Raw genomic sequence first — 16,675 nt, 5'->3', positions numbered from 1 at the left:
GTCTCTGGCCTGGATTTCTCCCCAAAAGTGTCTGCTCTGATGAGGTTTTAGGCCTCATGGATTTGTGCGAGTGTGTGTTATGTGTGCGTTGTGAGTGTATGCGTTATGTGTGTTACCGGAACATTTGACTTCAGGTGACAACTCTCGCTGTGGGTGCGAGAACGTCAATGCATTTATATTCTACCAGGTGTGGGGATGAGACGAAAACGAAACCTGGTATAAACAGCCATCTCTGCTGATACTCTGCAGAAAATACATGGAAGATATTGTAATATAAGACACAAAAAGGTTTAGAAAAAATATAGTTGTTTATTTTATAAGATGTTAAATAGATTGAAATAAATTTATATACAGTGTATGATTTGAAAGTAAAACAGAGGTATTTTGTAACAGATTATTGAAGTGTCTTACTTTGGGGGACGTAAAGCTTTCTGTTTGTCAGTTCAGCGAGTTGATGTTGCACAGTCAATGATGTATGGCTTGTTTTTTCCCCCTTTTACTCTTCTGTGTACATATACCATCACAACAAGCTTTAACATATTGTTAATATTGTTTTAAAAGAAATTAATAATAAAAAAGTTTACATTCTGAAACAGCTTGGATGTTATAGTGACTTTCATTATTTTCAATCCACACTATTAAAAAAACAAACGTATAATTATAAACAAAACCTCTTGCTTAATTTGTGTCGCAAAATGTATTACTAAAAATATGCTTGTCCAACAATATTCAATTTTAAAAATCGATTGTAATGCAATTTGTAACCATAAAATGCATTATCCTTAGGGTCATGTTTCTTCTTCCCGAATCACAAGCAGCACAAAACTAAACTGAGGCCTGGTTTCACAGACAGAGTTTATAAAGCCAGGATAAGACCTTAGTTTAATTAGGACATTTAAGTATAGCTTTTAAAAAGGTGCCTTAGGGAAAAAAAAACATTACAGGTGTGCATCTTCAGACAAAACAATGGCACTGATGGCATTTTCGCCCTGATGAAGCCCCATGTGCGGCGTTGACAAAATAAACCAGCATTACTTTTTCAGCTCCATCTTTTGTTTGGTCTGACCACTTGACGTCACAAGTGTTGGTGGTATTCTCCAAAAATATTTTAAGATATGTCAGTGCAAGTTACTTTCAGTTAAAACAGCTCAAACATGCAATTTGGTCTGGACTAGCCGCCTTGTCTGTGCAGTGGGTTCAAAGTTGCAGACGGTCTCGCGGTCGTGTCCTCCGTGCCTGTAGGTGCCGCTGCGGTTACTTTCAGTGTTTAATCTTCTGCTACTGCTCGTGATTCGGGAAGAAGAAACACGAAATCCCCCCGCGCTTGGAGTTTGTTTACATTCCGTGAGGATTGAGCTGACTTCAGATTTCAATAAATGACAGTGAGTGTCATGAGCTACAAAATCGCATTAACTTTTATATTGTTTCAAAATGAAAAAGAATAATACAGTGTAAAGTTCAGATACGCAAGCTTAGCAAGTCATTCGCTTTCATATAAGTTAACTTACTTATAACTGTTACACGTATTAAACTTCATTAAATGCTTCCATCTGGTTCGGGCCAGATCGTGTAGAGGTTTGGGTCTAGAAACCGTCTGAAAATCTCTGAAACCGTCTCAGGTTTCAGAGATGGCAGGTCCAGCGGATCACAGTGACAGCGCGTCCGGTTCTGCTCTTCAGGCTGTGTTTGAACAGCTGCGGTCCGCTCACACTCTCTCCCTGACCCTCGCCAGGCCGCTGTGCCTGGCTGTCGTCGCTCTGGACCGGTACTTGAGCTTACAACATCCCTCCGGTGAGAGCTACAGCTACGACCTGACGATCACGGACGGCCGATGGAGGATGAAGTGTCAGCTGGCGGACAGTCTGACCCGCTGGGTCCGGACGGGTTCGCTGCGCTGCGGGGCGGGGGTCCTGGTGTCCCTGCTGTCGTTGGTTCACGATGAGACGAGACTGAGTCACAGTTACCTGAGGATAGACGGGATTCACGGCGTCGTGGAGCTTCCTGAGAGATTTCTGTCTATTAAAGACGTTGAGACAATTCCGCAGTGGTGCCAGGACTATGTGACCCGATCCGATGGACCCCTGCAGCTGAGCAGAAAATATTATTTACCACTGTGGATAAACGATGATCCTTTTGGGAGCGTGTGGATTCCTAACAACCCACCTCCAGACGTGGTTATTGATGGTATGAGATCAGCAGTGGTATAAAAAAAAAGTGTATATATATATATATATGTATATATATATATATATGTGTGTGTGTGTGTATTATATACATGCATACATACATACATACATACATACATACATACATACATAAACACATACATATTTATACATTACACACACAGAGATACATGTTCATACATGTATACATGCATACATTAAAGGTTCAAATAAAAGTTAGGTTGCTAGGTTAAGTTAAAGTTTGGTAAGTTACAAAGTTTAGCCTAAAAAGCCTAGTTAGTTTAGGGGCAAAATGTTTGCTTGTAATTATTAATAAACGTATAAGTGCCATACAAACAATATATATATATTTGTATATAAATATTAAAACATATATATTAATATAGTAATATTAAAATTAACATGAAACGAAAGTTGCAATAGTCTTTTCTTTCTTATTGTGACCTATAACTGAGTGAAACGTCTTCTTGAACAAGAAAACTGTAGGGCGGGACTTGATTTTGTCCATCGGGAATTGATGGATTGTTAGGTAGTTGTGGTTTGCTATTGTTGTGATCTGTGAGTGACAGGTTGCCCCGCCCTCACGCCAGTAAACGCATCATCAGAAAGAATATGAATATTCAGAAGAAATATCATTGCAAGTTATTTTTATTAAAGATTATGAGGGCGCACAAATTTAAGAAAATGATGTGCACATATAAATAACTTATAATAAATTCTGCAATATTCCATTTAAAATATAAGAATTGTCACTTGATTTCATGGAGACTAAAAACTATTTTCAAATAATACTAGCTTAAAAGGGTTGGATAATTGAGTTTGACAAATGGAGTTGTTTGTCAAAAATTGTACAACACACAATTTATAGCGAAATAGTAATCCTTTCATTATATCTGGTCAATGTTGTTGTCTTTCTTTTTTTCAGTCTCTAGAATCACTCTTCTTGCGGATCTGGATGCATTCTTTCACAGCTCCAGACGTCCTCTCCCACTACTGGTCCGAATTCTGCATAGATCCAGAATCCGGTACTATGGAAAACCAGGACAGAACATTGACTTCCCATTTCAGGTGAGTTGAGGTCATAGGTTACATTGTTTTTTTGTCTGCAGCTATTGATTATTTCAGCGGTGCCAAACATAATCTCTTTCTTCGGTTCCCTCTTTCTTCCACTCTTTCAGGTGTACTGTGAGGTGGCTGATCAGAGTGGCGTCATGTCTATGGTTGTATGGAATGATCTTTGTCCTGAGTGGTTCAAGCGACTGACAGTCGGCTCAGTTCTATATCTGCAGCAGTACTCGTTGAAACACAGTTATCAGAAGCGCTCTAGACCACAGATCCACACACTCTCTCTTATGACTTTCCACTCTATTGGTATGAACTCCAGAGCTTTTCCAAAGCTAGCTTTCTTATGCAAGTATTTCAGCTGGGTTTGTATTAAGGCCCTTGCACACCAAGTGTGAAATTCGCGTCCGAAATTTTCGCACGTTAAAAAATAAATACAACCTCACGTTATGTCAGTCACGCTTGCACACTGCCTCCGAAACTTTCGTCCGTCATAAAAAAATCGATTTGGGTTTGATTTTCTGCGTTTTTCACATCCGTAAAGCAGTTTGAATGGTGTTTTGACAATTCAGAGCCACAGAATCACGAATACGAAAAAACGCATACGAAAATTTCTGACTCAGTGCGCAAGGGCCTTTATACAGGTTCAATATTGGACCATTTCATGGAAAAGTTACATTATTTCAGCTCTTTGGTTGTGGTTGTTTTTTGTGTTGTAGAGATCTGCTTAAATCCTCGAAGTCCTGCATCTGTAGTGACGGTAATTCCACCAAAAAGTGTTCAGCCTCAGTGGGGTCTGCCTGATGTCCCATACAACTTTGCCACAAGGTACACATACTCGCCACTTACAAACATTTTCATTTGTTAATTTCAATGATGAATCATTTTCATCATCATTTTCGTCAACACAATTTTTTCACTGACAAAAACGAGACTATAACTAAATAAAAACCAGTTTTGAATGACAAAAACTTTTGACATTTTTGTCAACTAATAAAAACGAGACGAACATGTTAGGCAGGGAAGAGATCCAGTCAGAACTGATGTCCTGCGTGGTAGATGATGCGCACTTTTGAATTGTAACGCGCTGATCTACACTTGCATGTGTCATAAAACGTCAACGTCTAGGAGAAAGAGAAGAGCAGACATATGGATGAATCTGAAAATTGATGAATCTAAAAAAAAAAAAGCATGACGATTGCGAAAGAGAGCTCAGTTCAGTCCGTTTTTCTGTGCTCACACAAAAAGCCTCTTCTCAGACAGCTGAATTGAGCTCTCTTTTGCGTCTTTTCGTGCTTGAACGTACAAATAAACACAATTATGTCAAAATGTCAATTTTGCCAAGTATTCACGTAAACATTTGGTAGAATATTGGATGTTTATCAGTGTATTGTATCTGTGGATTTGGCCTAAACCTGCTGCTGTCCGTCATCATTAATGTAATAAAATAACAAAAGAAAAAGAGAAAATCACTCAATGCACTCGACTAAATAATTTTAATAGTATAATAATTTTTACAAATATATCTGCTTGAAAGAATGAAGAATGTTGTATGCAAGTTGTTATAAAGAATGCATATATCATTAATTTGAAGAGACCATGTTTTATGTAATTTTAAAATAAATAAAGCAGTTAAATTGCATGTTCAAACCTTAAAGGGGCAGTAGGTGATTCTCTACAGAAACATTTTATGTTATGCTGGCTGAAAGTCTCCTCATATCCTGATAGCAATCACTATGTTAAGTGGTCTAAATCTGTGTATGTGTATATATATATATACTGTATATATATACACTCACCGGCCACTTTATTAGGTACCCCATGCTAGTAACGGGTTGGCCCCCTTTTGCCTTCAGAACTGCCTCAATTCTTCGTGGCATAGATTCAACAAGGTGCTGGAAGCATTCCTCAGGGAGTTTGGTCCATATTGACATGATGGCATCACACAGTTGCCGCAGATTTGTCGGCTGCACATCCATGATGCGAATCTCCCGTTCCACCACATCCCAAAGATGCTCTATTGGGTTGAGATCTGGTGACTGTGGAGGCCATTTTGTACAGTGAACTCATTGTCATGTTCAAGAAACCAATTTGAAATGATTAGAGCTTTGTGACATGGTGGAAGTAGCCATCAGAGGATGGGTACATGGTGGCCATAAAGGGATGGACATGGTCAGAAACAATGCTCAGGTAGGCCGTGGCATTTAAACGATGCCCAATTGGCACTAAGGGGCCTAAAGTGTGCCAGGAAAACATCCCCCACACCATTACACCACCACCACCAGCCTGCACAATGGTAACAAGGCATGATGGATCCATGTTCTCATTCTGTTTACGCCAAATTCTGACTCTACCATCTGAATGTCTCAACAGAAATCGAGACTCATCAGACCAGGCAACATTTTTCCAGTCTTCAACTGTCCAATTTTGGTGAGCTCTTGCAAATTGTAGCCTCTTTTTCCTATTTGTAGTGGAGATGAGTGGTACCCGGTGGAGTCTTCTGCTGTTGTAGCCCATCCGCCTCAAGGTTGTGCGTGTTGTGGCTTCACAAATGCTTTGCTGCATACCTCGGTTGTAACGAGTGGTTATTTCAGTCACTGTTGGCCTTCTATCAGCTCGAACCAGTCTGGCCATTCTCCTCTGACCTCTGGCATCAACAAGGCATTTCCGCCCACAGAACTGCCGCTCACTGGATGTTTTTTCTTTTTCGGACCATTCTCTGTAAACCCTAGAGATGGTTGTGCGTGAAAATCCCAGTAGATTAGCAGTTTCTGAAATACTCAGACCAGCCCTTCTGGCACCAACAATCATGCCACGTTCAAAGTCACTCAAATCAACTTTCTTCCCCATACTGATGCTTGGTTTGAACTGCAGGAGATTGTCTTGACCATGTCTACATGCCTAAATGCACTGAGTTGCCGCCATGTGATTGGCTGCTTAGAAATTAAGTGTTAACGAGCAGTTGGACAGGTGTACCTAATAAAGTGGCCGGTGAGTGTATATATATATATATATATATATTCAGACCCGCTGGCGGGTGTTAATTTCAAACCCTGTGTATATATGTATATAATATATATACATAGAGGGTTTGAAATTAACACCCGTCAGTGGGTAAAAATCAGCTGTGGCGGAGAACGCTGTCAAATTCACTAACCAATTTGGTGTGTTACTAACAGTGCGCTTGTTCATTTGCGTTAAAAAGCAATAGCGAAGATTAAAAAGCATTTGATTAACAGAAAAGACAGTTATTTTTCAACATCCTACAAATAAATATTTTTGATGTTCTTTGTACTGTATTGATCTGTCCACCTAAAATACAGTTTGGTGAAAAGAATGAGGATGAAAGAGATTTTGTTGTTTGGAGATTTTGTTTGATAAGAAATGAATGTATGAAATCCAAATTTTATTTTATATATATATATACACTCACCGGCCACTTTATTAGGTACACCTGTCCAACTGCTCGTTAACACTTAATTTCTAAGCAGCCAATCACATGGCGGCAACTCAGTGCATTTAGGCATGTAGACATGGTCAAGACAATCTCCTGCAGTTCAAACCGAGCATCAGTATGGGGAAGAAAGTTGATTTGAGTGACTTTGAACGTGGCATGATTGTTGGTGCCAGAAGGGCTGGTCTGAGTATTTCAGAAACTGCTAATCTACTGGGATTTTCACGCACAACCATCTCTAGGGTTTACAGAGAATGGTCCGAAAAAGAAAAAACATCCAGTGAGCGGCAGTTCTGTGGGCGGAAATGCCTTGTTGATGCCAGAGGTCAGAGGAGAATGGCCAGACTGGTTCGAGCTGATAGAAGGGCAACAGTGACTGAAATAACCACTCGTTACAACCGAGGTATGCAGCAAAGCATTTGTGAAGCCACAACACGCACAACCTTGAGGCGGATGGGCTACAACAGCAGAAGACTCCACCGGGTACCACTCATCTCCACTACAAACAGGAAAAAGAGGCTACAATTTGCAAGAGCTCACCAAAATTGAACAGTTGAAGACTGGAAAAATGTTGCCTGGTCTGATGAGTCTCGATTTCTGTTGAGACATTCAGATGTTAGAGTCAGAATTTGGCGTAAACAGAATGAGAACATGGAACCATCATGCCTTGTTACCACTGTGCAGGCTGGTGGTGGTGGTGTAATGGTGTGGGGGATGTTTTCCTGGCACACTTTAGGCCCCTTAGTGCCAATTGGGCATCGTTTAAATGCCACGGCCTACCTGAGCATTGTTTCTGACCATGTCCATCCCTTTATGGCCACCATGTACCCATCCTCTGATGGCTACTTCCACCATGTCACAAAGCTCTAATCATTTCAAATTGGTTTCTTGAACATGACAATGAGTTCACTGTACTAAAATGGCCTCCACAGTCACCAGATCTCAACCCAATAGAGCATCTTTGGGATGTGGTGGAACGGGAGATTCGCATCATGGATGTGCAGCCGACAAATCTGCGGCAACTGTGTGATGCCATCATGTCAATATGGACCAAACTCCCTGAGGAATGCTTCCAGCACCTTGTTGAATCTATGCCACGAAGAATTGAGGCAGTTCTGAAGGCAAAAGGGGGTCCAACCCGTTACTAGCATGGGGTACCTAATAAAGTGGCCGGTGAGTGTATATATATATATAAAAGAAAAAATTAAGTAAAAAAGGAAATAACCCAGATGAACTACGTGACAGCTTATATATTTCCCTACATATATATATATATATAAGCTGTGATGTAGTTCATCTGTTTAGCCTATTTCTTTCTCTCTGTTTTTTTTTTTTTTTTTTGGCTAGTAGAAGTTCTGAATGCCCGGTAAAAATTTAGTAGCCAAATTGGCCGGTGAGTGAAAAAGTTGGTTTCATACCATGTATATGTATAATATATATATATATATATATCATTTTACAATCACATACTTATGTATGCAAGCGCTTCTTTCAATGCTAGCAGGCTAAAGTTAGCATTTCCCTGATCACCTATTGCACCTTTAATATCATTCATGTTAATAGGCCTAGATGTTTTCTCCAGGAGTATATACAGTAGCTAATGAGTTTGGACATTTTAGAGAAATGCTTAATTGATGCATTACAATTTAACTAAACCCATTAGGTTTTAGGCGACTAAAACAATTCAGATGACCAAAATATGATTAAAACTAAATGACATTTTAGTCAAAAGACTATGACTAAAACAAAATCAAAATTTGTGGTCAAAATGAACACTGGTTAATTTGTTCCTTTAAACTTTTGGTTTCAGTGTATTGGTTTGAAACAGGACCTTTTTTTTTTTTTTACATTAGATGTACACTGCCATTCAAAAGTTTGGGGTCAGTAAGTTGTTGTTGTTTTTTTTAAAAAAATTAATACTTATTCGGATTAATACTTTATTCAGGAAGAATGAATTACATTGATCAAAAGCTACAGTAAAGATGTTTATAATGTTACAAAAGATTTCTACTTTAAACAACTGCCAATCTTTTGAACTTTCTATTCATCAAAAAATGTTTCATGGTTTCCACAAAAATATTAATCAGCACAACTGTTTTTAACAATGATAATAAAAACAAATGCTATCAAATCAGCATATAAGAATGATTTATGAAGGCTCATGTGCCAAAAACTTGGTTAATGGCTGGCGAAAATTCATGTTTGCCATCACAGGAATAAATTACATTTTTAGATATGCCATATATATATATATATTACTAAAAATAATCATATTATTTCCCAATAATACTACTGTTTTACTGTGTTTTTAATCAAATAAATGCAGCCTTGAGGGTTCTTTCAACAACAAAAAAAGTTAATTTAAGTAATAGCATAGTTAATGTTATTTTTAGGGTTATTTTATTGCATTATGGTTTTCATTTTTAATACCTTTAATGTTACTGTTTTTTTCTTATTTACAATACACATTCTTTTGTCATGAAGCCAAACAATATTTTTCCACATTGTGGATAATAAAGTCTCCTAACTAAACAAAACCTCTCTCTGTGATCAGGTCAGAGGTGGACTCAATGAACAGTAACCAAGCCTGTGATGTCATTGGTCTAGTGACTTATGTGGGCCGGGTTGAGCGAATCAGGAGCAAGGAAAAGACAGGTATAGGCTATTATTGAACAGCTGGTTGTCAGTTAAGATAATTTATACAGGTACTCCTCTCCCAGCTCCTTTATGCTTGCTAATGCTAGCTTCATTATTAATATTCATACTTAGGGTTGACTGTTTAATCCATCCATCGTTACATCTGCATGTGTGTGTGTGTGTGTCAGGACCTGAAAAGTTTTGGGCGTATCGCTGGGTACATGCAGTGGATGGGACAACTGACTCTCCCTTTATCCTTGAGATCTTCTCCTCATCCCAGCCAGAGATTTTCAACAACATCTGTCCTAGTAAAAAACCCACCCATGGCTTTATGTCCACAAGCATTGTATTTCTCCAATGCTGAATGATTTGATTGTCTCTCTCTCAGTGACGTATCTGGTGTGCACTCAGATGAGGGTGTGTCAGACAGGCTGTTCTGTGTATCTGACCAGTAGCACAGAAACACAGCTCTTCATCACGGGTAAATTTCAGCTACAATGAGGTCACAGATAAATAACCACAATCAGCTCAACTGTTTATATGTATTTTTTTTGCATTAACAGGCTGCCATAAAAAGCAGCCCTACGTCAATGAGCCAAAAGTTAAAGCGTTCATCCAGTGGACCAAGACACTGAAGGACAGTGTCATGCTGCGGAGGACTGCAGTTGGAGGACATTACCGCTACCCTCCTGCCCCACCCACCTTCACACCAACCACCACCAATAGCAACATGACCAGTAAGAATTTCAAGTCCCCATGAAATCAATTATTTTATGGAATATTTATTATACATGATTTATCTGTTTACATTATTATTTTTATTTACATTATTATTATTTTTTTTCTCATAATCTTTAATCAAGACTTCTCTGATAATGAGGGCGGGGGCGGGACAACCTGTCACTCACATGAGATCACAGCAATAGCAAACCACAACAATCCAATCAATTCTCAATGGACAAAATCAATTCCCGCCCTACATTTTTTCTGCTCGAGAAGCCGTTTTACTGTTGCGAATAAGATCATTGCATGCAGTCATGTTATTTTATTTCCAATGTTCAGAAGATTTTAATGTTAAAGGTGCTGTAAGACATCTGGGAAAATGCTAATTTTAGCCTGATAGCACTAAAAGCGTACGTCCCACCCTCCCTGCAAATCGCAGTCCAAAGCCACACCTCCTGAAAGCATGAACACGCACAGCCAAGAAGACCGGAGACAACGTTACTGCAATACATCATGTGTTATTCACCGGTGAGAAAACTTTATAGTACAGTTAATAACAGTACTACAATACCAAACGAAAACAAATTCTTAAAAACGGAATTAGATGCAGCAAGTTTTCGGTTTGTTTAGCTAGCAAAACCTGTCAGTGTGTCATATTTCTTGCATGCCAGGGGTTCCACGATGAGAGTCTGGTGGTTGTTGCTGCTTGCCTGCCATTCTCGCTCTGTCTGCACAGCGTACGTGAACGCACTGATGACTTGTGTCGTCTGCGTGAACAGTCTGCGCAGTGGAATGCAAACACACATTGACCGACAGGCCCGAACGCAACGATTGAACAAACATTCTATGGTCCTATACCTTCCACAGACGACATATTTATAAAAATACATTTAGACCGCTTAACAGAGTGATTCCTATCAGGATATGAGGAGACTTTCAACCAGCATAACAAAAAATGTTTCTGCAGAGAATCACCTACGCCACCTTTAAAGTCCCCCTGCCTGCAGTCAATAATTGTATCCCTTAAAGGGGTGGTTGATTATGATTTCACTTTTCTAACTTTAGTTAGTGTGTAATGTTGCTGTTTGAGCATAAATAACATCTGTAAAGTTACAACGCTCAAAGTTCAAAGCAAAGGAAGATATTTGCTTTTAAAGAAATCGTTTTTTAAGGACTACAACAAACGGCTGGTAGGGACTACACTACATTCCTCCCGGGTTAGTGACATCACTAACCCTAAAATTTACATAAACTCCGCCCCCGGGAACATGCAGTCCATGTTAAGAAGAGGAAGAGTTGTTGTAGTCGAGCACATTTGTGAGTCTGCTCAAGCTGTCGCATCCGTCTTTTCACATACAATACAGTACGTAACACAAATGCAATAGCATGTCACTCTGTAGGCATTTACAACAGTTCCCACAGAAGCAATTTTATAGATTATCATGACAGAATATGCTAATTGAAGATAGTTCACTCCACATCAGCAACATAAATTCATCAACTAACCATTCAGAAACGTCCTGTTCCATTCTACGTGTTGTCACTTCTTCTTGAGTCTCTCAATCATTGTCCAACTCCAAACATAAAATACAGAACAGTGTCTGACATTTTAGTGCTTGTCTGCGTGAGGTAATCGGAGCTGTTAACACACACTAGGCCTTGAAGCTCTGCCCTTTGGTTTGCATTTAAAGGGACACGCGCGTTTTTACTGACCCTCAAAAAGGGACAATTTTAACATGCTGTAAAAAATTATCTGTGGGGTATTTTGAGCTACAACTTCACATCACACTCTGGGGACAACAGAGACTTATTTTACATATTGTAAAAAGGGGCATTATACCACCCCTTTAAAACTCATCAAAATGACATATTTTTGACATATCAGTTTTTTCCTGTGAAAATAACTTCTTCATGCCTTAAAATAGCTTGAATGTTACTCTACCCCCTTTGGTTCTTTTAGTATACGCGCACATGAATATGCAAATTAGCCCTGTTCTCGTTCGCCATCTCAGAGTCAGACAGCTGTCTTCTAAAAATCAGCATCCTTAGAAACGCTTTGAACATCAAAGAAAGCCAGTGGAGAAAAGCCCCGCCCCGCATGTTGACGGGATGGTTACATGTTTGACGGTAGGAGACTAGGACGGTTTCAGACCACTTTTTTGAGACCGTCTAGTACACCCCGCAGTTTTAAAGGGATAAATTAAAATTCTGTCATCATTTACTCATCCTCAAGTTGTTCCAAACCTGTATAAATTTCTTTCTTCTGCTGAACACAAAGGATAATATTTTGAAGAATACTGGTAACTACACAGTTGATGGGCAACATTGACTTTGGAAATCAGTGGGGTCCCATCAACTGCTCGGTTACCGCCATTCTTCAAAATATCTTCTGTTGTGTTCAGCAGAAGAAAGAAATTCATACAAGTTTGGAACTTGATGACAGAATGATGACAGAAATGTCAGAAATTTCATTTTGGGGTAAACAATCCCTTTAAGGAGAAAATACTCAGCAATGGTGTTGATGAATGAATTTGCACATGGTTTGTCTAAAAGCATATTATAAACACCACATAGACATATAAACAACATTACAAACTTGATTTTCACCACTTGAGGCATTTAATGATTTAACTAAACACATGTTTAATCCTGTGTTGTAGATGAGTTTTCTATAACAGCAGTGGCTGAGCTGAAGGGGGAGCTGGAGAGTCTGCAGTACAGGGAGCACAGGAGAGTGGCTGTACAGGGTCACGTGGCTGCTGTGCAGTTCCACATCTGGCCACCACACAGCCATCGGCAGGTCTGTACTTCTGAATCAAGATGAAAACAGCCAGTCAGCTGCAGCCACCATGAGGACAGTCTGTTATTTCCCTTTACATTTTTTAGAAAGAATCTAAATGTGCTGACAAAAATAATAACATCATTGGTGATGTCTTTAAAGCAGGAGGGTGTCTCAGTACGAGGGGTCAGCAACACTGTAGCTGCCATTCATTCCTCCACAAAGGATGAGATGACTCTGTCACAGAGAGAAACAGATTCAACCTCACCTGATTCGGATATTACAGTCTCACCCAAACGTAGGAGAGTGCAGACAGGCTCTAGGTAAAGCATTCTTAACCAGTACAAGTAGCCAAAGTGAATCAGATCCATGATTTTGTTCATTATACACTACTGTTCAAAGGTTTGTGGTCAGTGAGGTTTTTTTGTTTTTAAAGAAGTATTTTATGCTCACCAAGACTGCATTTATTAGATCACAAATACAGTAAAAACAGTAATATTGTGAAATTTGATTACAAATGAAAATAACTGTTTTATATTTTAAAATATTACAGAATGTAATATATTCCTGTGATGGCAAAGCTGATTTTTCAGCATCATTACTCCAATCTTCAGTGTCAAATGATCCTTCAGAAATCATTCTAATATGCTGATTTGCTGCTTTGCATTTCTTATTATTATCAATGTTGAAAACAGTTGTGCTGCTGCTTAATATTTTTGTGGAAACCATGATGCATTTTTGTCAGGATTATTTGATAAAAAGAACTGCATCTCTTTGAAATAGACATCTTTTGTAACATTATAAATCACCCCAAACTTTTGAACAGCAGTGTAAATGTTTAAGGAAGAGTCTACAGACAAATCCATTGTCAAAGGGACAAAAATATATGTCAATAAATATTAATGCAAAAAACTGTTTCTTGGCAGGTAAGACATTTATGGCTGGTTTACTAGCCAGTGGCAGGTGTGGCAACAAGGCTGAACAAATATTGCTTAATTAGTGAAATTACTTCATATAAAAAGTTTTTAATTTCATTAGTATGTCACCAATAATTTTTCCCCCTCTTTGTTTAGAGTGCATTGTCAGTATTTCACCAGATCCAAAATGCAGTCCAACAGGTAATCTAAGCACATTACACTTAGTCTCACTTGAATGAATTAATTAGGAAGAATTTCGTAAGAATTTGTTATTCAATTTTACATCTACATGTTTATTTTTTAAGTAAAGAATTCTTCTAAATTAAAATATTGTGTTAAAGCCCATAAATAAAACAAATCACTCTTCAGCTAAGCATACTGATAACAAAATATCTATATGCAGTTTTTGTTTTTATCGTCTAGTTAAGTATCATATATTTTAATCTGGAAATGTACCTGTTTTTTTTTTATTACGGCCACAGTTGAAAACTGTATATTTAGCATTAATTCCATTTGAGTGTCTTGCCCTATTGACTCCCATTGTAAGTGCACAATATGCATAATGTTTTTTTCTCCATTGAGGTACAATGCAGGTATGCAGGTGGCCTTTACCTCTCATGAAGAGGAAGAAGAACAACAACAGGATGAAGGGGAGTTGGAGTCAGACGAATCTGAGGGTATAGACGAACACATATCATTTAGACAGTCAGCTGTAGGAAAAGGTGTTGCACTTTCTGAACATCACTGACACATTTATAATATAATACATAATTGAATGTGTTAAATGTCTGGAGTAATTTGTAATGATAAAATAATAAGAAGAAATGTATCTTGAGCACCAAAAAAGCATATTAGAATGATTTCTGAAGGATCATGTGACACTGAAGACGTAATGGCTTTGATTTGCCATCACATGAATATATTACAGTTTAGCAGAAAACAAAAGTTATTTAAAATTTTAATAATATTTCACATTATTTCTGTTTGACCTGCATTTTGATTAAATAAATGTAGCCTTGGTGAGCAGAATATCAAATATTGTGTTGTTATTTCTAAAGAGACTGACCAGACATCGCAAGTCCCAGATGTACAGCAAGCTGCTAGCCACCCCATTGCATTATGGGAGAGCAGAGTCTGGCCGTTAGTGAAACAGCAAGTGGCAGATCACATTTGCTGTGGCAGACTCGATCAGGAAAGTATTCCTGAAAAATTCCACTTTGACGACAGAGAAGTTCTACTACATGACCTCAACCTGAGCCCAGCGAGATGGAACCCCGATCTGACCTCACAGACACACACGCACACACCTGTGGCCTGCCCCGGTTACTTCATGCTCACAGTTCTGGGTAAGAGCAGCACTTGCAGCTCACTATGTTGTGGAATGGAGCTTCAGGTAATAACTGGACCTCTCTTTTTCTCTCAGGGCTGAATCAAACGGCTGCAGTAGATGTTCTGTTTGTGCCCGTCGCCTCATCTGATGACCCCAGAGCTGCTGGAGTGCCACACACTCAGCATGACAACTCACTGCTGTCCTGCATTTCATCAGGACGTCTGTGTGTTCGGCCAGACGGCAGCTTTCCCGCACCAGGTGTGTGTGTGTGTGTGTGTGTTTTACCACTCTGTTCTGTTCACATCCTCCATCTCTGCTGAATAACCTGTGAGTCACAGGTAGAACTAAAGTGTGTGTGTGTGTGTGTTTTCTGCAGAGTCGTTGATGAGTTCTGCCCCTACACTGGAGTCAGAGCGTGTGGTGTGTATTGTTGATCTGTGTCTGCTTGGAGAAGGCAGGGTGGAAATGATCTGCTCTAAACTCTACAGGACAGCGGACATCTGCCAGCCCAACAGCACTCAATGAGAGGACACGTCTAACAAAAAAAAATCAATCATGCAAAAGAAAGAAAGAAGAAAAGTCCTGTACAAGTCATGTGCTAGGACTGATATCAGTGTGTTCTTATTTGAGTTGTCATTTTAGGGAGCTGAAAGTGTAAAATGGCTTTTTTGTTGTTTTTGTTCCTTAGTTGTATAGATAAAATATGATTATAATCTTTTGTTTGAAATTTCAGGAAACGTTATAGAAAAATAAACTCAAAACGTTCTTTAAATCTATTTATTTTCATGTCCTGTTTTTTTCTTTTGCACAGACAACAGATTCATGTAAAGACAGTATAAATTAAATATTTTAATGTAAAACATTCACTCTGCACCGTCAGTGCCCTCTGAGAAATACTAGGGCTTTTCACACTTCAAATAGTTGACTGGGTCTTTCTACGTTTCACACTGTTCTTTACCCGGGGTTAACAATTAATCCTGACGTTTCACACTACATTCCTAAACCCGTGGTTAACGTTCTTATTTGCTGAATCCGTGACGTGTCATTGATTGGACGAACGCAGAAGGGGACCTGTTTACATAAAGGCTCTGGCATTGCGCATCTTCATTCAATATATTACCGGGTTATTGTCCCTGAAGGTGCTCTTTGGATTATAAAAGGTAAGAATAAATCAGTCTCCCTTTACTCCAATTCGCGTGTTTTCACTCAGTCACTTTTCCCCTCAATCGCAGAAACGTTTAGTACAACAGGCGGTGTTAGTGTGATTGTCCAAAGCACGTGAATGAGGCAAGCGATTGGCTATCTATTGTTAAGCATCTAGCCGTAACATTCTGTAGAAAAGTTTTACGCTGTAGTTTGGCACCGCAATGCGAGGTTAACAACGCAAAATTAGTCATAACCCGGGTAAAAAGCGGTGCTAACCTCGCTTCGGTATTACAAGTGTGAACCGTTCCTTTACCCGGTGTTAAAGCGGGGTTTAGAACAACGTTACGCAAAGTGTGAAAAGCCCTTTTGAAATTTAAAATGTGGCGTGAACGAATATTTGCATAGATTATTCATCACATTTTTCAAGTCTGATTACAATAT

The 16,675-nt window shown here is 39.0% G+C and overlaps 1 protein-coding gene across 2 annotated transcripts; it reads left to right on the top strand.

Moving 5' to 3' along the window:
* Positions 1–1,290: 1,290 nt before the first annotated feature.
* radx (RPA1 related single stranded DNA binding protein) lies at positions 1,291–15,653 on the top strand. 2 transcript variants are annotated; one of them, XM_056260048.1, is made up of 16 exons: positions 1,291–1,382; positions 1,620–2,184; positions 3,112–3,254; positions 3,365–3,557; positions 3,968–4,076; positions 9,257–9,357; positions 9,528–9,647; positions 9,728–9,820; positions 9,903–10,076; positions 12,723–12,862; positions 13,004–13,164; positions 13,915–13,959; positions 14,341–14,435; positions 14,817–15,104; positions 15,182–15,348; positions 15,467–15,653. In XM_056260048.1, the coding sequence occupies exons 1-16, from the start codon at positions 1,377–1,379 to the stop codon at positions 15,611–15,613; spliced, it is 2,547 nt and encodes an 848-aa protein (XP_056116023.1). In that variant the 5' UTR covers positions 1,291–1,376; the 3' UTR covers positions 15,614–15,653. The 2 variants fall into 2 exon arrangements, with proteins under 2 accessions (XP_056116023.1, XP_056116024.1); XM_056260049.1 differs by having other exon boundaries at positions 1,302–1,382; positions 1,627–2,184.
* The last annotated feature ends 1,022 nt before the right edge of the window (positions 15,654–16,675 follow it).

Source organism: Rhinichthys klamathensis, unplaced genomic scaffold (genome assembly GCF_029890125.1).
Source record: "Rhinichthys klamathensis goyatoka isolate OS25496 unplaced genomic scaffold, OSU_Roscu_1.1 h1tg000172l_1, whole genome shotgun sequence".
NCBI lineage: Eukaryota > Metazoa > Chordata > Actinopteri > Cypriniformes > Leuciscidae > Rhinichthys > Rhinichthys klamathensis.
Note: the sequence above shows the minus strand (reverse complement) of the source record. Positions and strands in the feature narration are given on the sequence as shown.